The following is a 27,253-nucleotide window of genomic DNA, read 5'->3' on the forward strand; positions in this document are numbered from 1 at the left end:
GGCACCCTAGATTGTTGTAATAAGATGGTCACACAAGTAGAAATTACTACTAAAGGACATGTCATTAAAAGAGACTTCTATGTAGCAAACATTCAAAATGATATTATATTAGGGATGCCATGGATAAATTCCCTAGGATGTTTTATCATGGATGGACCTAGTCTAGAAATATGCTTCAAACATGAAGGGAAAGACATAATTTTGAGAGGAATGCCCAATGGAGCAGCAAGGGTGGTATCTTGTAATAAAATAGAGAGAATTTTAAAACATGACCAAGGAGAGATGATAGCTCAATGTATGATCTTGGATAATAGTTCCACTAAAGAGAAAACATTCCATATAGAGATTCAGCCCATCCTTGAAGGGTATAGAAAAGTGTTCGAAGATATTCCCCCTAAAAGAGGGTTTGAACACCCCATTGAATTAGAAGGAGCAAAACTTGTAATCACTACTCCTTATAGACATCCCCACAAATATAAAGAAGAAATCGAAACACTATCAAGGAGCTCTTGACAATGGGACATATACAGCCAAGTAGCAGCCCATTTGTATCATCAATAGTATTAGTCAAAAAGAAAGATGGAGCTATGAGAATGTGCATCAATTATCAAGCCCTAAACAAGAAGACTATTAAAACTAGATACCCTATTCCTAGAATCGATGAACTAATGGATGAGCTTCGTGGGGCTTGTTACATCTCAAAAATACCAAATCAGAATAAAAGAAGAAGATGTAAACAGAACAGCATTTAGATGCCATTACAAACATTTCAAATTTCTGGTACTTCCCTTTGGTCTCACAAATGCACCAACAACCTTCTAATCTTGTATGACCATACCTTTAGACAGCAGCTACGGATGTTCCTCCTCATATTTTTTGATGACATCCTTATTTATAGTAAGACATGGGAAGAGCATCTAGAACACATCCAAGAAATCTTAAGTATTTTAGAGAAAGAGTCTTTATATGCTAAAATCTCAAAATGTGAATTTGGACCCGAGGAAATACTTTACCAGGGACACAAAATCAATAAAGGAATAAGTGTGGATGAAGAGAAGATCAAAGCTATCAAGGAGTGGCTGAAACCAAGAAATATTACACAACTCAAGGGATTTGTGGGACTATGCAATTACTATCCAATATTTGTTAAAAGCTTCTCAAAAATTGCAGCCCCTCTTACAGACTTGACCAAGAAAGGAGCTTTTACTTGGAATGATAGAGCACAACAAGCTTTTGAACAGCTTAAAGTTGCTATGAGTTCGTGCCTAGTATTAGCCATACCAGATTTCTCTCTACCCGTCGAGCTACAATGTGATGCTTCAGGAGAAGGTATAGGGGCAATACTGATGTAAAGGAAACACCCTATAGCTTTTGAAAATTGCAAACTCGCAGGAGCTGAAAAACATTATTCCATTTATGATAAAGAGATGTTAGCAATAATGCATGCTTTGGCAAAATTCAAGTAATACCTAATTTGTGGGAAATTCATAGTCAAAACAGATCATAATAGCCTACGCTTCTTAATTCAGAAGGACCTGAATGTCAGACAACAGAAATGGGTAAGTAGGGTTCAAGCCTACGATTTTGACATAGAGTATGTTAAAGGAGTAAATAATGGAGCTGCAGATGCCTTATCTAGAAGACCCCGCATCAACACTATCTCTTGTATATTTGAAGTCTGGAAGGATGAAATAAGAGCAAATTACACTAAGGATCAATTGGCAATTGAAGTACTAGATGGGAAGGCACCTAATGGAGATTTCAAATTCTCGAACGATATCATATTTTACAAAGGAAGAATCTACTTGACTCCAAAATCCAAGATCAAGGGAATCATTATGAAGGAATACCATGACAATTCGTTAGTAGGACACCCTAGATACTACAAAACATATAAACATATCAAAGAAAGGTACTCATGGAAAGGGTTAAAAAAAGACATTCAAAAATACGTACAAGAATGTGCAACATGTCAAAAAAATAAGGCCGAACAATCACCCCATGTAGGATTGTTACAGCCATTACCTATTCCAAACCAAAAAAGGGAAAGTATATCTATGGACTTCATAATAGGATTTCCAAAGGATCAAGGGAAACACACCATCTATGTAGTAGTAGACAGACTTACAAAATTCGCACATTTCTTCCCTATTTCAACTGAGTATAAGGCACCTCAAATAGCAGAAATATTTTTTAAAGAAATCTTCTATCTCCATGAACTACCTGAAAACATTGTAAGTGACAGGGACAGCAAATTTCTCAGCAAATTTTGGCAAGAATTGTTTAAACTAGCAAGGACTTCACTCACTCCTAGCACCAACTACCATCCCCAAACCAATGGACAAACTGAGATTGTAAATAAGTGGATAGAGAGATATCTAAGAAATTACATCACCCGACACCAATCTGCCTGGATTAGATGGTTACACCTTGGAGAGTATTGTTATAATACCACACATCACATGTCCATAGGGATGAGCCCTTTCAAAGCATTATATGGTTATGAAGCTGCCACATTCAGAGACATCTTCACTCAGGAAAGTAGGGTACCCAATGCACAAGAGTTTGTCCAAAGAAGCATGGATATTATAGAGGAATTAAGGGAGAATCTACACATCGCACAAAACTAGCAAAAACTTAATGCAGAGATTGGTTAAGAATCTACACATCCCAAGTAATTTTAGCACCCTTCTTAAGCATCTTAGCAATAGGTTTAACAATTTCAGCAAAATTTGAAACGAACCTTCTCACAAAATTTATTTACCCGACGAAAGATTGGATTCCCTTAGTCGTTTTAGGTATCTGAATGTTATCGATGGCTGCTACCCGTTCAGGATCGATTCTAACCCCTTCCTGGGAGACGATATGACCTAACAATTTTCCTTCAGTTACCCCGAATTGACATTTTTTAGGATTCAAAGAAATTCCAAATTCAAGGGCCCTTATGAAAATCTTCTCTAAGTGCTTACAATGGTCTTCTGCTTTCTTTGAATAAGCAGTAAGGTCATCTTGGTAGACAACCATGATTAAATCAATCAATCCATCGAAAGCGACATCCATTGCCCTTTAAAAGGTAGCCCCTGCATTTGTTAACCCAAGAGGCATCCTAGCATAGACATAGGTACCCCAAGGTGTAGTAAAAGCAGTCTTATATTGTTCGTATTCTTTCACTTTAACTTGATTATAACCCGAGAATCCATCCATCATAGATAGTAATTCATTACCAGTCACCTTTTGTAACAAAATCTCCATGTTAGGTAATGCATAATTGTCCTTAAGGGAAGATATATTCAAATTTCTAAAATCTATACATAACCGTATATCTCCATTCTTCTTTCTAACTGGGACTAAATTCGAAACCCATGTAGAATGCCTTATAGGCTTTATAATTCCGGTGTCTCTTAATTTGATGAGTTCATCTTTCATTTTTGGAGCTAACGTTGGATTTATCGGACGTTGTCTTTGTCTAAATGGTTTGGCATCGGGTTTCAAAGGTATTTCATGCTGAAACAAATCTTCCCTATATGCTTTAAGCTCATCATAGCTCCAAGCGAAGACGTGTCTATATTTTCTTAATAAAGCAATTAGGTCAGCCCTTATTTTTGTTGACAATTTCTTTCCTATGTAAATCTTTTTGGGAGAACTTTCACTTCCCAAATTTATTTCCTCAACTTCATTTTGGATTCTAGTAGATTTGCTATTTTTTGGACTTTCCTTTTCATCAAAGATTTTCTCTAAAGAAACAAGACCCTTTGGTAGTTTATTGGTTTTTAATTGCATTATTTCCTTTCCAAACAATGTTTCCTTACCGTCTTCTTCTTCTATGTATCCATTCCAATCAATAAATTGATTTTCATAATCTTCTTGGCAAGTCAAAAATTTAATGATATCATTATCGTCCTCAAAAACTTGCCAGTTTTGAACATTGTCCGGTATAGAAGGTCCATTTTTCATTTCAACCTGAATAACTTCATCAAATGGGATATCCATTTGCCTAATAGCCAGATTAGCCATTATATCAGCGAAGTAATTGGTTGATCTATCGACCCATTTAATTGAAAAGGCATCAAAGAATTCTATCAAATCCCATACATGGTTCCGATATTGTTTTAATCTCGGGTTCCTAGTTGAAAATTTATGCCTAATTTGTGAAACAATTAAATCTGAATCCCCTAAAACAGCGAGCATTTTAATCTTATATGCTTTAGCAATATCAAGACCAATGACTAACGCCTCATACTCAGCAATATTATTAGTGCATTCAAAATTCAGTAAGAAAGAAAATTTAAAAGTTTTACCTGATGGCGAAACAAAAATAACGCCAACCCCATTTCCTTCCTTACTACATGCGCCATCAAAAAACATTTGCCAAACATCATTACAATTTTTTCTTACATAGATTGAAATTGGATCAATAATCTTAGAAGTAGGTTTGGTTATACTTACTTGGAAGTTGTCCATGTCCGAATGGCAAAAGTTAACTTCAAGATCCAAAATGTAGTCTTCGACCAAATAGTACGATTGGGGTTCCCTTTCGATTCGTATTTCCTTGCCTCCGACAGGAATAGTAGCATAAGACATATCTAACTGCACATGACCTCCAACCAAATTTGACCATTGCCTAGATAACAACATACCATAACTTGCTGATATTTCTACTACTGTGATGTCAGTTTTATATGATATATGCGGAAATGATGGAAAACGAAATTCAACATTTTTAATTATTCCAACTACAGGTACAGATCTGTTATCCATGGCATAACACTTTCCATAAGGGGTATCAACTTTTAATCCTATTTCCTTCATTACATCAGCAGACATAATATTGACTGCTGCGCCAGAATCAATCATACAATTTTTAACTAATTTATTGTTTATCAACAATGTTAAATAGAACGGGTCTACTTGATTCACCTTTTTATTTAATGTTGTTCCTAGATATACAATGGGCGTTTCTTCATTACTTTTATTATCATCCTTATTGTTAATATCTTGCACACTAGACAATATCTTCACCGTTTCATGCCTGTAATCAGCAAATTTCATCATATCCATTAGTGGCACAGTAATCTTTAATTGAGATAAAGCATGACTCATAAAACTATGACAATCGGATATTTTCTTACCATGAGTCTGCACAATTGGTTGCTTGGTCATTCTATAAGTTTGGTTACCTTCCTTCTGTTTGGTTTGAGCTTGGTTTTCAGGCTTCTTAGATGCGTCAATATGCTGCTGATTCCTTATAAATATACCAGCAGGAGTTCCTTGATCAGTATTATTATCTTTGTTCCTTCTTTGGTATGTATGTTTAGCGTGCTCAACTGCGGCAATAGTATAAGCTCTTCTTTCGTCTGGTGTTAACCTACGAAGAGTAGGATTATCTTCTTCATCTGAAAAGACTTGTTGAGTACATCGCTGCTGGTTAGAGTCTCTGTAATAATAATCATTATTCTGATCTTCATCCCCAGAATCATCCTCATCTCTTCCCCATATTGGTTCAGACGATATTGTGTTGATCACAGGTTGTTCTTCACTTTCCTGATTTCCTTCCTCAAAAATAGTTTGCGCAATAGTACAATGATTAGGATTGTGGGGCAGCCTACACGCATCACACCATGGGCCATCATCAACAATATTCACTTTCTTCAAGGGATCAGGTGTATCTTTAACATGAGTTGGTCTCTCTGGTTTTCCATCCTTCTAGTTTGTGTTATAAAGCATATCATGTAATCTTACTCTGTTATTTTTATTAAAGGGTGGCTTCTCATTTTTGACTTTTATCTCTTTTAACATATCCATTATTTCTTTAAATTCGTCCTTCTTAGGATTTTTTGGGTTATACAATTTTGAATCATCCCTCTTATTAACTCTTCCTGCGGCCTTCCTATCATTTTCAATAGTCATGGCAACCTTGAAAGCTTGGGGTAGCGAGGAAGGTTTATGAGATCTAATTTCGTAGTGAGTTTTGCTATCAAAGGCACTTAAATAAAAATCAATCAAGAATGAATCTACGGGTCTAGTTTCTCTCGGAATTCTGTTAAGGACTTTATTAAATCTTTTGTTAAACTCTGATACTGATTGATTTGAATTCTTCTTAATGCTAGTCAACTCATGTGATGCGAAAGATGTATCAGTGTGATCCCCAAACTGCTCAATAAATTGATCTGCGAAATTACACCAACCAGAAATTGATCTGTCTGGCAAGCTTCTATACCATTCCATAGCGTCATCAGTTAGTGATTGAACAAACAATTTCATGAACACATCTTCATGTTCTTCTTCAAAATCTTCAATCACATTTTTCAGGTTGATAACATGTCTCTCAGCTGATTCTGTTCCATTTCCTGAAAATTTTAGGATGGCATTCCTTAAATCATTTGAAATAGGATTCGGATATCCTTGAATTCCAATGAAGTCAAGCTGCCTATAGCGCTCGATTGCCATAGGTTGCCGCATTACTTGATTTCTATTGCCTTGATTTTGAGCCACATATCCGTGACGGTTTTGATTATTGTTATTTTGATTTGCACCATAAGGCCGTCTAGTATTCCCACTATTTTGCTGAATTCCCCTATTATTTTGTCCATTGTTCCATGTTCGCTGATTATTATAAAAATTGTTATTTCTTTCTCTTCTATTCTCAAATAGCGGATTATCATGATTAGTAGCATATTGTGTCTCCAAATTTTTTCTGTGAGGCGGATTATACCTAGGCGGAGTATTTTGATCTGATTTTTCTTCCCTCCACCTATCTGATCTTTGTTCATTAGGAGTTTTAGGTGGGGAAGTAATAAGGTCTTTAGACATTCCTAGTTTTGCTAGGATATCATCCGGCTGCATTTTTAACGCTTTTGCCAATATAGCACTATTTCCATTCGTAGTTTCAGCCATTTTCCTTATTATCATGCCCCACTGCATTATTTGTTCTTGTTCATCATCTTCTTCTATACGAGTTACTTCACATTGAGGCTCTTCATCAATTCTAGGAATATGAAAGAACAGGTTTTCTTCTTCATTTTCTGGGCTGTTATGGCTTGATTCACAAACTTCAGGTTGTTTATTAGCTCTTTCCTGAAAATTTCTATGTCCTGTATAAAACATTTTTGCCTTTTGATAATTGCCTTTCTTACTCTTTGACTTCTTTTCAAAAGTGAGTTGCACAAGTCTTTTAGGCTGGGGGTTTACCGATCTTCTACCCCACATATACTTGCAAAATTAAACAATAGTCGCCAATTTCTATAAAGAAATGAAAATTTGGGTTCTATATATCCAGCAAAGCTTTATGCCAATAACTTGAAAAACAATTTGCTGAAAGTAAGGAAAGAAATCTCCTTTTAGTCACTGATTTTATGTGAATCAAATAAAATGGAAATTTTAGCCAAAACTTTAAGACTTTTGAGCACAACTTTGAAATTTTAGAAAAGATTTGTAGATTTTATCACAATGATGATTAAAAGTTTGAATGTTGGAATCTGAAAATTATAAACGACAAATGGAAATAAAAGAAAACTTATTAATGTATCTATATCTAAGTGAAATAAGACGAAATCAGAAATCTCACCTCTAGGCTTTTGCTTAAATGAAACTCTAAACTGGTCCTGGAATAAGTAAATCTTACTTGCGACGTCCCCAGTAGAGTCGCCAAATCTGTTGGTTCCCAAAACCGCAGATTGAAATCCTACGAGCCTTGCCTGCTCGATGGTGGGATATCCAACTGGTTAAGGCCAACTTGACGGGATTGATCGATGAGATCTAAATCCCCTGCGCTTCCGGCTCTGCAAGACCGAGGCGGGTGTACCTAATCCTGGACGAAATGCTTAGATCCACAATGCTCAAAGCAGATCAGTTAGAATGCAAATACAACAAAAGCTTTCAAAATGGCAAGAATTATTGAAAACTTCAAACTTGTGATTTATGAATTGAGAGCGAAGGTAAATGATTGAAAGTGTTAAAAATAAATATAGATTAATGCAACAGATGAATATATTTATTCTTCAAAGGTAAGAAATGAAACATTTACCAGCGTGTGGATTATGAATTAAGAATAAAAGACCAATGCTTAATTAAATGGGCAATAGAGTCAATATTATTAGTTGAAACGTACAACTTTATAAAGTTTAATATATTTTAACTATAAACAAATTTAATAATTCGGATGCGACGAATCAATTATATAAAAGTAATTTAAATTAGTCTAAAATGCACTTTAACTACTGTGGAGACAAATTAGACATAAATACGGAAACAATAAAATATTTCACAATATTTACGTATATCAAATTTAAAATGCAATAACGATCCAATCCACTTATCCGAATATTAAAATATTTATAGAAAATAATAAAAATGTTTATAAAGGACACAACTTAATAATAATTTAAAACTCTAATGCAAATAAATTAAATAAATACTTCTTATTGATCCGGAAATAATATCGTACTGGAGACATTCCTATAGGTGATCTATCCAATATAATTCAACTCCGGAATCGCACAAGAATTTATTCCATAATTCACCATCCAGAAGCTTAGTTCAAAAGGTCATTTCCTTTGCCAATTAAAAGAATATAATATATCATCACAAGGCAGAAATTTTAAAGTATGAATGATAATAACGTCATCAGTCTCTCTTATTTATAAAAGGGCAAGCGATGTTGGTTGCTTTCCAAGAATCACAGCCTTCCATAACAAATAACTAAACTTTAGATATTAACATAATTTTACTAAAATTATTGATATCCGGATAATCTAATCTCCTATTTATCCTTCAGCAATGATTAAGATCAATCTTGAAAGGTTCATTCAAAATAAAATATATTTCTGCCTCCATATCTGCACAAGCTTATATTTTCCTTTGGATGATCTCAGCAACTATATTCCTAATCGCTTCAAAGACACATCTATTTGGATGTTGTATGTGTGCTTGAATCTGGACAGGGATTCCACCTTAATTTCTTCATCTGCGCAGATCGTTTCTCCTCCACACTTTGATTTTGTAATATTTTCATTCGAAAATCCCAACCTTTGTTCCCTGAATGCTCATGAGCCTCCGGAAGCTTCGGAATCTACAGGCGTCTTAATCGTTGTCTCGTGGGCCTTCAAATATCCTCACAAAGCTTATTCAAATCTGCGACCGTAGAGATATTTCGATCTGAAACATCCGATTACTCGCCTTACACCAAGTGCTTCCGCTCCTTCATATACCTACAGCAAAAAGAATATGTTAAGTTATCAATCAATAAAAATTAAAACTTGAGTGCAGATGCAGGATACGAGGGCTAGAGATTTGCTTGATTATCCAACGTCAACACTTAGGATAGCAAAATATCTGCCCATTAGTGACTCCTTTGCCTCATCTGATAATTTAACCTGTACATTTCGATGAATGATTCTTCATATGCGATATAGTCTGCTGTTTAATTGTTGTTGCTATGAAGCTCTCAATAACATCTTTCTTCAATCTGTTGCCAGTAAATGTACAGAGGGTGATGTACAGAAGCAATATGCTTATTTCATGAGGTTTTGTATATGTGAAATCTGCAATACTGAGATGAATCAGGAAACTCTCCAATGTCTGTGCTTACTGTGGTTACATTATATGTTCATATCATCTTCAGACGCCTTCATAACTCTCCAGTCCTATCTTCTTTACTGTGATGTTTAACTTCAGTTCCTTACCTTTTTAATTGTATTTATATCATGTATAAATCCGCTCATCTCTGTTTCTTTACAGCCTCCTAATTGCAGATGTTTTCCATCATTCACAAATACTGGTTAGAATGTTATATAATCACATAGAATCCTGGGACTTTCAGTGTGCATGTCATTCCTTTATCAGATATGATCATCATGTTATGATTAACAGTTCTGTTCAGTTATTTCTGTGTGTCATCATACAATCAGCCTGTAACAAACGAACAAAATCTCCTCACAGACACCACACTCCAAATCTGCCTAGGCTTCTATCATACATTTCCTTCAGAAAAATGCCTTACTGCTGCACTATCTCCATTGTGGGTCTGGAAGCTTAAAACTCATCGTTTTTCATGCTTGAAAGTTGAATATATATCATTACTGAGTGCAAAATGGATTACCATTCATGAGACGGGAATCCAAGAGAATACTAAGTGAAGACATGCTTTAGCTGGGCAAGCTGTGAGGAAAATCAGTTGCACTCTCAGGTCCATATGTCCCTCGCTTCATCCTAACGAAAGCATCCCATACTTGTTGTTAATATATCAGATCTGCAAATTCTTCCAGTTGATATGTGTACTTAACTCTTTTGAAAACCATTTTCCCAATATGATTTCATGGTTGCATCTAACTGCATAATCCCTTGCTCAAACTCTCAATTATCAAGTTGTGATACATGAAACATTCACTATGAGCCGTGCATTTTCAGAATTTGATTCATATCAATGCAAGAGATATTTAATGTTGTGTTTGAAATGCATAGTCTCCTTAATGATTAAAAAGTGAGATGTGAATTCCTGGCCTCCTTGTTAACGTGCAGCCTATGTTCCCTTTTGAATCTTAAGGTTCAACTGACTAAGATGAGACAATGAAATTGATTAAAATGATCCATTATGTTTACAATCATATACTCTTTGAAGCATCTCTCAATGTGCTTTAGCATCTCGACATGGACCCATGACAAGGCTCCATCAAATCTCCAACATTATTGCTTAAATAGAGACCCTAAATTTTGTGAAAATTTGGGTTCCATCAGAATGAATGTAAGAAATCCTTAGTATCTTTAGGCTAAAGATACACCTAGTTATTTGATTCATTGTAAATCTTTCAACGACGGAGTTGTACCTCTCAATTCAGAGGAGAGTTATCAGCCTATGATAACTCATCCAACTGTTAGTTTTGTTTGTTCATCTTTCTGGGCATTTAAGAGTCAATTTATTTCATTATTGTTGAAGGACAAATCTGTTTACTAATGCAAAGTAAATCAAATCCACCATAGATGTATGCGAAACCATGAACTCTGAATATATATATATATGATTTGCTTATACTATGAGTTACTAAGAGCATCAATTTAACCAATGCTGTAACTCTAACATAAATTAACAATTTATTGTTGTAAATCAGGTTACTTGTAATCCCCAATAACTATCATATAAATTGCATTATGATCTCCAATCACTAAAACAGGTTGATCTTAATATGAAGCAGCATTTATAATGTTTGTATAAATTGGTGTATTTGAAATAAAAGACATGTTCCATGTAGGATATGTCCCTACATTGTTTGAGCCACGTACAAGCATTATCATCATAATAAACTACAGTGTTTGTTGTCACATATACCTATATAAAATCTGCATAAGAAATCAGAAAGAAGATCATATTGTGAAATAATATTTTGCAAATAAAGTATACAAATTTGAAAATAAAGGCATTACAACTGATCCTGTTGGAATTCTTTAGAATAACTAAGAGGGGGGGGTAAATCAGTTATCCAAGGTCCAAATGTACAAATAAAACTTTTCACAGTTTAGTGAACCCATATCCATAAAACATATTCGTCATGCATGCATCCATTAGATCATATAATTACTTAAAATTGTAGGTTACTGTCAAATCAACTTTGCAAAAATGTAAGTATGAAACATAACAGATTCAATAACACATTTGACACAATGAATTACGTGGGAACCCAATTTGGTAAAAACCACCAGTAACATGCCTCTAATTCTCACTCCTCTGAAGTGATGTCCTGTGAAAGGCCAACCCTATTAAAGGTTACAATACACACTATTAAATGTGACTTGGAAAAAGGATTTCAATCACCCTATTAAGAGTGAGTCTTGTTAGAGGACTTTAAATCATTCACTTGGAATGTCACCCGATTAAAGGATTTACAAATGACTGTTAGGTCAACCTTGATCCAAGGGATTTACCCTAGACTGGTACAATGATTACAAAGTAACAGTAAGGCTTGATCTGATAACAACTTACAACTCCATTTTGCAAATTACAGATCTCTGTTTCAGTCTTCCATTCTGTTTGGCTTTCACACACTTCAACTCTAATAGCTTGTTCACCCTTCAAGCATCCATACCCTTCAGCCTTCTTGCTTTGCTTGCCAATAGCAGTCTCTTCTCTTAGGTCACTGAATGAAGCAATACCCTAGACTCCTTGTCTTCCTTAAGTTCTCGCACATAACAACTTTTGTGTTAACATATTCCATCTTCACCTCTTGCTCTTTTGTGTTAACATATTCCATCTTCACCTCTTTATCTTGAACTAACTCTCTCAAGTAATGATACTTGATTGCAATGTGCTTAGTCTTTGTATGCATCACAGGATTCTTTGATATATTTATAGCACTTGTATTATAACAATAAAGTATCATAGGTTCGGTGAATTCCTCCTTCATACTTTTGAGTAGTTGTTTGATCCATACAATGTTTGTACAATTTACTGCAGCAGCAACATATTCAACTTCAGCAGTAGATTGAGATATGCAGTTTTGTTTCTTCCTAGTCCATGTAACCAACTTTTTTCTTAAGGAAAATACTCCTCCACTAGTGCTCTTTCTGTCATCAATATTTCCAGCCCAATCAGCATCAATGTAGGCTCTCAATACAATTTTTTTATTTTTCTTATAGTATAGACCATAATCTTTTGTGCCTTTCAGATATCTCATTATTCTCTTAATAGACATCAAATGATTCTCCCTGGGATTAGCAGAGAATCTTGCAACTATAAAAACAGATTGCAATATCAAGTCTGATATGTACTACATATTGTAATTTGTCAATCATAGACCCATACAATGTTTGATTCACCTCAATTGAATCATCATTTTTTGACAATTTATGTCCTATCACCATAGGTGTGCTTATTGGCTTGGAATCTTTCAATCCAAAAGTTTTCAGTATCTCCTTTACATACTTTGACTAAGTGATGTATAAACCTTATTTCATCTGATGTACTTGCAAACCCACAAAGAACTTGATCTCTCCAAACATAGACATTTCAAATTTTTTTTTCATTTCATTTGCAAAAGCCTTACATAAAGTATCTTGACCTCCAAATATGATATCATCAACAAAAATTTCAGATAATAAAATACCTTTGCCTTTCTCTGTCTTCAAGTACAGATTGTTGTTATCATCAGTCCTTTCAAATCCAAGCTTCACAAGATAATTATTAAGTCTTTCATACCATGCTCTTGGTGCTTGCTTCAAACCATATAAAGCTTTGTGTAGTCTACATATCGTGTTTTTGTTGTTAGAATCAACAAATTCTTCTGGCTGTTCTATATAACTTCTCTTCTAATATACCATTCAAAAATGCAAAACTTAACATCCATTTCTTGAACTTTGAAACCTTTGTATGTAGAGTAAGCAAGTAGAGATGTTACTTCTTCCAATCTTGCAACAGGCGCGAATGTTTCTCCATAGTTTATCTCTTCTTCTTGTGCATATCTTTTACAAATTAATCTTGCCTTGTTCCTTGTGACTTCACCATTTTCATCTAACTTGTTTTTGTACACCCACTTGGTAACAATCACATTTTTATCTTCTGGTCTAGGAACTAGAGTCCATGTCTTATTTTTCTCAATTTGTTCAATCTCTTCTTTCATGGCTTTACTCCAATCCACATCTTCTAAGGCATCTTTCACTGTTTTAGGTTCATGCATGCTAAGCAAACATGTATTAGTTCTCAATTTGTTCCTTGTCATTGGTCTTGCATCTTAATCTCCATTAATTTGTGCTACCGGGTGATGTCTCTTGACATACTTTGACAATCTTGGTTCTACTCTATTTTCCTCATTTGGTCTCTCAACTTTTGAATTACTATGTACATTTCTATCAAGTAGTTCAACATTTATTTCATGTACACTAATCTCAAAATCAGAATATGCGTCGACTTCATTCTGTAACTCGATTGTTGAATGTACTAAGTACTTCGGTTCGTGAATGCAACTCGACATTCATAGTATGTGACCTGGCAATCACTGAAACTTGCTGTTGATTTGCAACTTGATTTACAGCATCTTCTTCAGCAGGCATACCTTCATAAAAATATACAAATGATTTGTATTCCTTTGGTTCCTTCATAGGTTCAGCCTTATGTACTTCTATATATTCATCAAATTTCACATTTGCACTTTCCACAACTTTGTTAGTGTTAATATTTAAACACTTATAAACTTTATTCCTTGTGAAATAGCCAAGGAATATACCTTCTTCACTTTTCACATCTAATTTACCATTCCTGAAATCTTTGAGAATATAACACTTGCTTCCAAATACCTTAAAATATTTTACATTGGGTGAGTATCCATACCATAGTTCAAAAGGTGTTGAATAAGTACCTTTCTTGACTTGCACACGGTTTAAGGTATAGACAACTGTACTCACAGCTTCTCTCCAGTATTTCAAAGCAACATTTTTCTCCATCATGAGTGTCCTAGCATGGTCCATTACAGATTTGTTCCTCCTTTCAGCAATTCCGTTTTGGGGAGGGGTCCTAGGGGCAGATGTCTATCTTTTGATTCCTCTGTCATTACAAAACATCTCAAACTCATTTGATGTAAATTCTCCTTTTTCAAATCTCAAACATTTCAAACTTTTACCTGTTTCCTTCTCCACTCTTGTTAAGTAGCACTTAAAAATTTGGAAAGCATCAGATTTCTATTTCAGAAACATAACTATCATCATTCTAGAATAATCATCAACAAATAGCATAATGTACTTATCTCCTTTGTAGCTTTGCACATCAATTGGTCCATACAAGTCAATATGAACAATCTCTAATATTTCTTTAGAGGTATAAGTATTACTCTTAAAACTTGACTTTGTCATTTTGCCTAACTGACATTGTTTGCAAATTATATTGTCAAGTTTCTTCAACTTAGGAAAACCTCTGACTCTTCTCATGTCACTGATACTAATCAAGTTATCAAAATTAACATGACATAACCTCTTGTGCCATAGCCACACATCATCAAATTCTACAACTAAACAAGTAGCATCCTCCATATCAAGGTAGAATAGATTACCTCTAATTTAATCACCTTTTCCAATTAGTTTTCCATTAGTATCATATATCTTAGCAATCGTGCTCTCAAACTCAACCTTACAACCTGAACTACTCAGATGTGACACACTCAACAAATTATAGTTAAGTCCAACATAATAAGCATTGTCACATAAAATCTTTTTTGTGAGCTTGATAGAGCCTTTTCCTTTTATCAAACAAGGTGCATCATTACCAAACCTTACACTATTTTTATCATAATAATTCAAAGTAATGAACTTACTTTTATCTCCAATCATGTGATGTGAACACCCACTGTCAATGATCCATCTGTCATTCTTGCTCGCACAAGACACCAATACAGTTGCCTCATTCTCATCAGAATCATCCTTCATTGCAACATACACCACTTCATCATCATGATCATCAAATTCATTTTTAGTTTCCTCTTCAGCAATGTAGCAAGACTTCTTGCCTTTGTCTTTGTAATCTTTTTTGTCTTCATCTCTTCTACTTTTGTACTTGTCTCCACCTCTGCAATTTTTCTTCTCTGAACATCTAACAACAATATGACCAATCTCATTGCAGATAAAACACATGATAGGTAACTTACCTTTGAATTTTCCTTTTCCTCTATAAAATCTCCTTGCTTGTAGTGTTTGAAGTTGTTCTACATCTTCCTCATCTGTATCACTATCACTAAAAACATATTTTACCTTTTTCTTCTTCTTCTCATTAGGTTCCTTCAATGGCAGCTTGGCTTTGAAAACAGATTCAACATTGTTAGGTTTGAAATTATCAAAATTAGATAGCTCAAAAGTAGTGAGCATATCTACCAGACCTTCAAGAGTCAAATTAGAACCTGGTACACATCTCAGTTCCTGTATTGCAAAAACTCTAATAGCATAAATGGGCAGCAGTGTTCTCAAAAATTTGCTTAATACAATCTCATCATCTATCTTACCATTAGCTCCTCTTATTGCATTAACAATGTCTTTTATTCTAGAGCAATATTGAGCAATATTCTCACCTTCTTGCATTCTCATATCATCGAACTTACCTCTAAGACTTTCAAATTTGGCTCTTAGAACATTTGTGTCTCCTTCATAAATAGTGTGAAAAGCATCCCACATTTTCTTTGCACTGTCAAAACCCTTGATATCATCAAATTCAGCATACCTTAGAGCAGAGGCAATCTCCAACATTGCCTAGTTGTGTTCTTTCTTCTTTTTCAGATCTTCAGCAATTAGGGCTCTAGCAAGAACAACATGCTCTGTGGTGATGGTAGATTGTGCATAATTTCCAAGACCTCCAAGGTGTAGCTTCATCAAACTTTGTCATGCAAGAAAGTTATCTCTATTAAGCTTGGGTACCTCTCTTTTTGACATCTTGATCTTTTGCTTTTAGTACCTTCAAACTAGTCCTCTTAAGCAAATGGCTCTGATACCAATTGTTGGAATTCTTTAGAATAACTGAGAAGGGGGCGTGAATCAATTATCCAAGGTCTACATGTACAAATAAAACTTTTCACAGCTTAGTGAACAAATATACATAAAACATATCCATCATGCATGCATCCATTAGAGCATACAATCACTTAAACTTGTAGGTTACTATCAAATCAACATTGTAGAAATATAAGCATGAACATAACAGATTCAATAACACATTTGACACAATGATTTTACATGGAAACCCAATTTGGGAAAGACCACCAGTAACATGTTACTAATTCTCACTCTTCTAAAGTGATGCCCTGTGAAAGGCCAACCCTGTTAAAGATTACAATGCACACTATTAAATGTGACCTGGTTAAAGGATTTCAATCACCCTATTAGGAGTGAGCCTTGTTAGAAGACTTTAGATCATTCACTTGGAATGTCACCTGGTTAAAGGATTTACAAATGATTGTTAGGTCAACCTTAATCCAAAGAATTTACCCTAGACTGGTACAATGATTAAAAAGTAACAGTAAGGCTTGATCTGATAACAACTTACAACTCCATTTCGCAGATTATAGATCTCTATTTCAGTCCTCCATTCTGTTTGGCTTTCACACACTTCAGCTCTGATAGCTTGTTCACCCTTCAAGTATCCATACCCTTAAGCCTTCTTGCTTTGCTTGCCAATAGCAATCTCTTCTCTTAGGTCACTGAATGAAGCAATACCCTAGACTCCTTGTCTTCCTTAGCTTCTCGCACATGACAACCTTTTCTTTTGACCAACCATCTCTATAAATAGAAAATTTAGATCTTTTGTTGTTCATCCTCTATCATCCATTTTAGGGTTAGGTAGGATTAGGTAGGATTCAATGAATCTACCCATCTTTTCATTTTGTTCCCTTCTAGAAACTTCTCCTTCAATCCTCTTTGAATTCGCCTCAAAATGGTTCATCTTGAATTATGTGCCACCAACTCATCAAGTTTATCTTCCACATGGTTCACACAATCCAAAAGATCAAACTTGTCGGCTCAGATTCATCATTTCCATTCTCTTTACAATCTAATTCCTCACCGGTCTTATCATGATCGGATCCCTTTTCAATTTCATCTACCCTTGAATCTGAAAAATTACTATGTTCTGGGTTAACTTTAGTACCTTTTGCTTCATCTTCAATACCTTGATCCCATATTTGAAGAAGTATCACATCAGGGTCCTTTGGCGAAATTTTCAACTTGACAATTCTGTTTAGAAATTCCTTGTAAGGAGGTCTTATGTTTGATGGAATCTCATGGTAAGCGTTCATCACCCTCAAAAACAAATGCGCTGAAGTTTCACCTTCATATCTTTCTAAATTGAAGAAGGCATCAAGTGGAGACATCTCAGGATCCTCTTCCATATTGCAGCTTTGATCATCATATTGTTCATAATACATCTCTTCATCATGGTTTGCATCATCAAATTCAGATAGGAACCATCCTTCAAATTCTTTCCAAGATGCAATATATTGTGTGGGTAGTGATTCATACACTTGTCTTGCATTGTCCTTTAAAGTTCTGGCAAACAACTTCATTACTTGATCTTCCGCACAAATATCATAATCTTCTATAAATGTATAGAATGCATCCAAATGTCGAATTGCCGATTCATCCCATTCTCTATGGAACTTTGGTACCAACTGTGAAAGCTTTGGAGATAACTTGCTAGGTTCAAAATTGAAATTGCTGAAGTCCAATGGCCTGATGCCATCTGGAATAAAAGGCTTTCTTTCAAATGATCAATACATTTGAAAAACCATCTACCATTTCCCTCTGAGTCAACTCCCTCAGCAGAGTCACTGATGATCTAGGCATCTTTTGTTAAAGTACCAATCAAAATACAATAGAGTCACCACCTCGAAATGGAGGACATGAATTAGCTTTAAGAATCTAAGTTCTTCCTTCCAGTAGAGTATATGTCACCAAAGATCGAATCTAGGCAAAAAGCTTAAAGAAAAACATACAATGCTTCTACAAGATCAAATCTTCATAAAGAACTTTTAACATTTATAAATAATTACAAGAGATTGAAACTTTCAAAGAATTTGAATGCACTATTAAAAACTTTCCAATTCAGAATTTTAAATATACCAAAATGATGTATCAAATTAAATAGAAGCTAACTCTTACTGATCTTCAAAACAAAACTCTTAGGGTTTATTTTGCAACTCTCCCCAACAGAGTCGCCAATCTGTTGGTTCCCAAAACCGCAGATTGGAATCCTACAAGCCTTGCCTGCTCGATGCTGGGATATCCAACTGGTTAAGGCCAACTTGATGGGATCGATCAATGTGATCCAAATCCCTTGCACTTCCGGCTCTGCAAAACCGAGGTGGGTGTACCTGATCCTGGACAACAACCTCAAATCCAAGATCCTTATAGCAGATTGGTTAGAACACAAATATAGTGAAAGTTTCCAAATGGCAAGAATAATAGAAAACTTTAAGTTTGCAAATTAAGGGTTAGGAATAATAAATGAATATATGAATGTTTTTTAAAGGAAGGATATGAAATAATTGCCAGCTATAGATTTGAATTATGAAAAAATATAAAGACCAGTGCCAAAGGGTGATAGAGTCAGAACTATAAGTTTTTACATACAACTTTATGATGTTATGGACATTGAATTTATAAATAGTTTAGTCATCAGGATGCGATAAATCAATTGTTTTTATGCATATTTAAACCAGTCAATAATATTTTAACCCTTATTAGGACAAAATAGATACAAATAAGGAAACAATTAAAATATTTCACAATATTTGTATTTGTCGAGTTCAAATAGCCACAATTGATTTGATCTACTTACTCTGACAATAAATTATTTATAAGATTGAGAAATGATCATAAAGGACGAACTATATAGTATTCTCGACTCCTAAAAACTTTAAGCAAATAAAATAAATAAATACTTCTTACGGATCATGCCGGAAATAAAATACACTGGAGACAATCCTTACAGATGATCCATCCAACGCATTTGACTCCAAAGTCGCATATAAATACGTTTATTCAATAATCCGCATCCATAGACTTAGTTCAAAATTTCATTCTTCACCAATAGAGGAATATAATATATCAATTGCTTATAAATTGTAAGATTTTTTAAAAATGAATATGAATTGTCTCTTTCCTTGTTTGATATTACATCTATATTGATAGGCGATGAAAGGGTGCTTCGTAAAACAACACAGCCTTTCATCGCACCTAACTATAATTTATAACTAAAACTGAAATGTAATTTTGATTTAATAACAACCGATAGGTTGCATAGTTCTATGTTTTACTAGTGATAACAGTTTATTTGAAACTTTAAAGCCCCGACAAGGCAAATAATCATTATTCCTGATTCGAACTAGGAAATTCCATTGGTGTTTGAATAAATTAGATTTTTGAGCGCTCCGGCTCCAACATATATTCCTTGCGCTGGATGTTCCCATTGATAGCACCAGCCATAGTCATGTAATCTGGGTGTTTCACTGCATGATTAACTAGATTTCCTACGCAAACTCCTTACGCATTTCGTCACTCGCTCCAAATATCGATTCATACCTGCAAAAAACAAGAAACAACGTAAGATATTAATGACCTATTAATGATTTATGATTATTAATATGAAATCATCCGCTCAAGAGGTCCCGATAATATATTTGATCTCCATATAATCTATCTTCAGGGTAACACCCAGGGGTCACTTGACTCGGAATGCTCCTTCTGTTTCGATGCGCTTCTACTGTGAGGTATCACAACAAGAATAACCTGCCATCAATTCCAACAACTATTGTGACTACTTGTTCTACTTCAGACATGACTCCTAAAGGCTTTTGCAACTCAACCTGTCGTGTCTCCTACAATCATTTTCCATGGCAATTTTCCACTATTTCCAAATATCGCTTCACATTTTCAGATACAAATTTCGGTGATTTGGAAAGGCTCCAGGACTGAAAATCTTCATGTAAGCACAGATTCGATTAAGGACGCATGAACTCCCCATTGTTGCGATATGCAAAAGGCTATTCTCCTGATTACAATCATGTGTGCATCTTACTTTTGCCCTTATTCGAAGACACCAATGTAGACCAGGCAGCACCACAATTGTATTTACTTTGCACAGACCCGATGCTTATTAACCTTTAGTTGATATATTCTGGAACTATATACATACTTCATCTTAATAACAATTTCCAACAGCTTCTTTTGAATTTATCATTGATTGCTAATGATTACTTTTCAAATCTGAAAATCTCTGTTATAATGAGATAGTTCAGACATTTGTTGACGGTTCAACTTCCTCTTTCTGCTACTTGATGATGCTTTGGAAACATTTGCTAATGGAAACGTTGACTGAGAACCTCTTGTTGATTGTCATGTCTGCTTTAAAAACTGTAGAAGGAATCATTGCTGCTCCTTTTGTTTTGCATTCTTTCCATGCCTTTGGTTGAACAACATAGAATCCTATGTATCAACTACATCTCAACATTTTGAATCCTTTGAATCTGGGTTTTTCCTTTTGCTTCTTTGGGATGATTCTCCATCTATAATACCAACTTCTGCATTGACCCTCTTTACTGTGTCCTTACCAGCTGATAATCTTGAGCCATTAGTTGGAACTTGACTGAGAGATATGTCAACAAGATGACTACCAGAATGCTTCTCTCCTGTTTTAGCATGTGATTTGTTCAAGCTTTCAGCAATTTGAGGAAGAAATTCTGCAACACATCTCCTTTCTCCTCTTAACTTTTGCCCACATAAGGTTTTACTATGTTCTGGCAATCAGTTATGAACATACAAGCTTGAGAGTTCCCAACCAAGGAAGTAGGCATATCTCTATCCCTTGATTTTGTAGCAGAATCAGAAACTTCACCTCTAGATACTGTATTTACTTGGTTGGTTTCCTTACAAGGTGGCATAGTTGTGGGTCTCAGACTAGAGTCTTCAACCAACACTTGTTTTGAATCATTCATGGGTGGAAATATTGTGAAACCTTTATGGCCTTCAGCATTGAGTATATTTTTTGGGAATGGTAAATGTTGTTCTCTTCCTATTAAGCTCATGTTCACTTCAGCACATAATGGCATGAAGACTTCATTAGTAACCTCTACTTCTTCCATAAGTGCAACATCTTCAGAATTTTACCGAGTATCCAATTCTGAGCCATCCTTTTCACCTTCAAGCATTGAAATAACAACAGCTGTCTCCCCTGCATCTGCAACATGAACTGACATTTTACTATTCAATAGTGTATCACCACAGAACTTATAATTCTGATCTTTCCTCGGTGAAAGTTGACGGAAAGTGGAGCTCAAATTTTCAAGCACCCCACTCTTTTTGAGTTTTCAATATCACAAATGGAGACCGAAAATTTGGGGTCCATCAGGTTTTTCTCCTTTTCTCTACTTGTAAGAGATTCATTTGCACATGGGTCCCTAACATAGTCTTGTAACCAAAACCCTCTCAACAAGTTGCAATTGAGGAAATTGTTGGACTAGAGATATATTATCTACAAGCTTCCCTCTTAGGTCCTATTCACAAAATTTTACTAGGTAATTAACACATTATACCTCAAATCATAAGACTATGACATGTCAAAAAAATTTAAAAGCCTATGTCTCACCTTGGTTTATATAATCAAGAGATTCTCTTTGTATTCCCATCTCATGCCCTCGTATCAATGTATGTGCATCCTCTAACAAAATTGATAATTCTCTGAAGTTGGATCTCTCTTATGCTTTCATTGAAGCTCCTAGATCTTGTGTGGTTCACTCCATAGTCAAGTCTTGCATGTTATAAACATTTCTATATCAACTCTTACAAGCCTTAAATATTTTGTGTTAAATATCAACATCACACAGAAGCTCCACATTTATGTATTCCATTTATAGTCACTCCCACTCAATGATGCTACAATCCATGTAATATAAAGCTAGGGAAGTTTAGTTTGTGGGTTAAGTTTCACGCTTCAAGCAACCTTGTACTGAATTCTGGGATTAGAAGCTATAAAAAACATGCATGAGCAAGCAATTCCACAATGAAACACCTAACAAGCATATGGTTACCACATGAGCAACGATTATACTTTGTGTATAACTGAAAATATAAATTACAATTTCCCTTAGTTTTTCTTGTGATATAGGGGATTAGAGTGAATTAATTTGAGGCTAGGCTATTGTAATCTCCCTATTTTTGCTAGCACTAGAGTTTGAGGGATTAGCCTATTATTACGTAGATAGAGGGTCTTTTGAGGGAAATTCTTGGCTATGGGAGGGTCTTGTCTTCTTCACGATTCAGTATATTCCGGTTTGGTGTTCGTTTGACTCAAATTGGTCTTCTTTTGGGCTTTTCGTTTCATGCACTTATTATTTATGACAACTCGGTTGATGATTGAAAGGGACCCTTTCTAGTTTTGCATAATGCATTTGGTCACATGGGGAAATAATAGGTGTGACTTTTGTTTCAAACAGCATATTTAAAGGATAAGTATCTTGGGAGTTATTATTTTAGTGGCCAAATTATTATTAAATCATTAAATGGCTTATTATAAAGTTATAATTTAACTTTATAATTTCATTTAAGTTGAGAGTTGAGTCATCATTGGAAGGGATCATTTATTTAATTAGTTAGAAGCCTAAGTCAAGTAGTAAATACAAAAGTGCAAGGAGTTGTTATATTTAAAAGTTGAAGCCTCTTAAGTGAAAAGCGTCTTCATGAAGCCATGTGCTTGAAAAGTTTTTTATTAAACGAAACTAGTGGAAGCTTCTAATTAATGGTGTGTTGGTGAAGCCAAGTGGACTATAAAAGGTGGCTTCATGAAACAAATGAATCATCCAATTGTCTATTTGATTTTTCGTGGTTCTTGTAAGGGTTTTTTTTAATTTATGAATTCCAATCCACTACTTGAGTATAGTTGCATTGATCTAATTGCAAGTCTGAATATTGAAGGTTTCCCTTATTGTTTTCCACAGTGGCTGAGAAGCAATTGTTCATAGGGAATTTGGAATTGTTTGATGCCCTTGCATATCTTCTGTTGGGCGTTATTTAATCTGCATAATTTGCTGTTTTTCCTACTGTTATTCTTGTAGGTGGAAAAGCATTTGGGGGAGGTAATTTCTAGCGACTTTGGAGTTGTTTTTGAGTGCCAATAAAGTCTCAATGTATTGGCGACTGCATCATTGATTTTGGGCAATTTGTATCAGAGCTGGGCATGGTTATTCAGGGTTGTTTGGACACCCATTTTACTACAGCTGTTAGGCAGGGTTTTACATAACACTTTGCACTCTGACACGCTGCAATTTCTTTGTGCCAATACCATGTCTTAGGATGCCCAGATCATTTGCTATGGCGTAGTATTATCTGCAGTTTGAGAAAGCGTTTGGGATTTAGATTTGGTGGTTCTGTTTATTCCAAAGTGGACGTGCAATTCTGGGGGAATTTCCTTAGCCCGGGGCCGCTGCATTTAGCGTCAATAACTGGCTCTCACACACCCTGCTTGGGCATTGTAAATTGTGGCTTTTGGAGGGAAGTTTAAGGCCCTATCAGGCTATGGGTGTATGCACAAAGAAATCTGTGCAGTATTGAAAGCTGGGCAGCGATCACATATTCAGGCTGCCTGCAATTTTCCATGGTCAGGCTGCAAATCGGAGTCCCAAAGACTTCGGGTCCATACAGCACATACAAGTTCTTCAAGTATTATTGTAAGACATTTTAGGAATTAATAAATTGAATGATAAAATACTTGCAACAAATTCAGAAGTTTGGTGTGAATCACTTGTCATTTCAAAGTCATATATCTGCAAAATTCATATGGCAGAATTATATATTAGTGTTTGGCATTCATCTATGTAAAATTCTTTAGACCAAATTTATCTGAATATTTTAAGCAGTTTATTGCATAGCGTAGTATTGAGTTCAAAATTTAAAAACGTCACAACAAAGTTGCCTGCCAAGTGTTTGACGAAATGTCAAAAAAACTAAATAGTAAAGAAAAATTAGTTATTACCAAGCTAGAGCCAGCAGGGGGTTATTACAGATATTTACTAAAGCTAGAGTTAGCCTTCTCTACAGATGAATCCAGCGGCCTGAATGCATTTCCACAGTTGCTTCCTCATTCAGACACAAATCTGAAACCAATCTGATGGGATTCATCATATACATCAAGATGTATGTTTTTCCCTCTTCATTCAGCTAACCCCCAGAAGCTCAGTATTTGTGAATACCGGAAACATAGAAGAGCTACTGTCCAAGCTATTTCCAGTAATCTGTTTGGAGTAACAATGAAACTAATTCAATACAAAGTGGCATAAGCTATATGATAAACCCAGAATGGAAGTGTTAATCCCTTGGTAAGATTGGAATGTAGGATGCCTGATTTGTCATCCAGACTCAGTAATCCATGGGGAATTACAATGAAATTAAATAATACAAAGTGACTAAGAGACAATCTAAGAATGAAAGTGATAAACCCCTTGGCGAACTTGACATGTAGGGTGCCTCAACTAATCGTCAAGATCCAACAAAGTGCAGGAAGGAAATATGAACTTTCTAGAAGTCAGCTTTAAAATATTAGATGATTAAATATGCAAACAGTTTGAGTTTATTACAGATGGTACACACTGGGGCCATGGTACCAGGTGACAATACAGGAAATTTTGCTAAATACTTTGAACTCTAGATATAAGATTTCAGCAAATAATTGGATGGGATGCTTCCCATTATCCTAGAATCTGTTGATTTCAACCATTGTAGCAAAACAGTCAGTGCTCAAAATTCACAAAACATGCCACTTTATCTCATAAGACGGAAAAGGCACCAAAGACAAGATAGCAAAAGCTACAAAACCTAACAAACAAGTATTTTATCATTGCAGGAATGCTAGTCATATTTCCTGGTACCATAAGATTAACACACCTGGTCTGCTTAAATGAGAACCAACAGAGACATGCTATAGTAGAAATTGGCATTAATGATGCTTAAGAGGATAGGGAGGATGTTGGTTTAGATCTTTTAAGAGAGAAAAAAACTAGTCAAATCATCCATGTGGCCTTGCTAAAGAACCAGCAAGCATTTCAACTAGTCTAGTCAACTGCCCAGATGGATGGAGACAAGCCAGCATCTAAAGCTTTGCACTGTTGGAAGATTACTAAACTGATACTCCAATATTAAGAATCGCAATGTCCTAAAGGTAAACTTAAGAGTGACCATCGGAATGAAAATAAATTAAAGTTTCCTTAAACAAGTCCACTAGACAACCACCACACATATGAATAAACCTGCATCATCTAAATCTCTGCAGCTACCCTGCTCAATGTAATTTTATTACTTCTTAAGGTGCATCTTAATAAGATTCTTCCAAAATAATAGAAGTTATTGCAGAGCCATGTAGAAACAATTTTTTGTTGTCTATCAGAATCAATAAGGGCTAGCAAGGCCAACTTCCAATGCCTACAAAATTAAGGAATGTTGGATACCTGAAGTGCCATGATGCCAGTAGTGAACTGTGTCATTGGATGGGCCGTTACAGGAAGACTCTCTATGACTTTAAAGACATGATCTGAAAGGACAAATGAAGGTAGACCAATTGCGCAATTAAACAGAGAACAAAAGATCAAGATGCACACAGCTCTAACACAACACAATGTACCTGGTACTTTTGCACGACTTTGAAGATCCTTCCCTAATGCAGATACTTGTGCCATGGTTGGTACCTTCATGCAAAACATGGTTAGAAATAATTCTTATGCAAGTAAAAGATAGATAAAGTAAATTTCATCAGATAGAGTAATAAGCACCTTTCCAGTTAAGAGGAGCCACAATATCCCTTCTGGCAATGGTTCTCCACCGGGTACTTTCGCTGGGAGCACCTTCTGGCACTCTGGAATTGTCAGACCCCTGAAGCGGATGCCCTAAAAACACACAAACATGACAGATGAGAATATCTCTGAAACTTTAAAGAAGATCAAATTGCACTAGATTTCAGGCAAAATTAAAATAGTGGCAAAACAACCGAATGTTTCCAAATCAGACTCTTTTCATAGGGAAATAAAATTCTAGACAAATACAAGCAACCTCTCTCCAAAAGGAAGTTCATCTCCACTGTTGAAAATCATTTATTTCTATGGGCATACCTCATCTGGATCGAGAAGTGAGGTCTCCCACAGCATCCCTGTAATCCCTCTCATGCCTCCAATAACCTTGCAACAAGAAGAAGCAAATGATTAAATGTCAACTTCTATACTTAAAGATTTCTTATAGAGTGTGCATATGAGAACCATAGTAACACTCATCTATAACAGGAGAAAATCTGCCATAATTGAAAAATTTAACATAAGACAAAAAAAAATGGTTACCATATCCACAGTAACATTTCCAACAGAGACTTTTCCACATTCTGTCTTCAATTTCTTCAATCTCTCCTGAAATGCACAAGTGTAACATTTGGGATACAACTATTAAAGAGAACAATTCATTATTTTCATTGCTCAAGATTTATAGACACCAAATCCATTTGAACTCTTCAATTTAGTCGCAATCATCTTAATGCCATTTTTTAATATTTCCATGAAGATAAATTGAATAGTCCCCATCCATATTTATTATAGGTGACACCAAGGTTATAAAGAAAGCAAAAGAGGCAAAACTATATTACTGTCTTTTAAGAAAACTCATATAAAGATAAAATGTTTGTTCAACTTCTGAATATTTACAGTAGATAGAGGCATCTTATCAGTTCAATGGGTGGAAGGAAACAATGCAGCACGTTCTAGGTGTGGCAGTG

At 35.2% G+C, this 27,253-nt stretch overlaps 1 protein-coding gene across 2 annotated transcripts in view; it reads right to left on the minus strand.

Annotated features, from left to right (window-relative positions):
* The window catches only part of LOC149537139 (citrate synthase, mitochondrial-like), a 241,296-nt gene that overhangs the window by 110,015 nt on the left and 104,028 nt on the right, over nt 1-27,253 (minus strand). For both annotated transcript variants that reach the window (XM_089807234.1, XM_089807233.1), the window contains 5 exons: nt 26,826-26,891; nt 26,604-26,669; nt 26,268-26,381; nt 26,120-26,183; nt 25,947-26,029 (listed from right to left, as the gene is read on the minus strand). In XM_089807234.1, the coding sequence (XP_089663360.1) occupies nt 25,947-26,029; nt 26,120-26,183; nt 26,268-26,381; nt 26,604-26,669; nt 26,826-26,891 (393 nt within the window). The remainder of the gene's footprint in view (nt 1-25,946; nt 26,030-26,119; nt 26,184-26,267; nt 26,382-26,603; nt 26,670-26,825; nt 26,892-27,253) is intronic.

Source organism: Cupressus sempervirens, chromosome 10 (assembly GCF_028749045.1).
Source record: "Cupressus sempervirens isolate cs-2001-9-10 chromosome 10, ASM2874904v1, whole genome shotgun sequence".
NCBI classification, from domain to species: domain Eukaryota; kingdom Viridiplantae; phylum Streptophyta; class Pinopsida; order Cupressales; family Cupressaceae; genus Cupressus; species Cupressus sempervirens.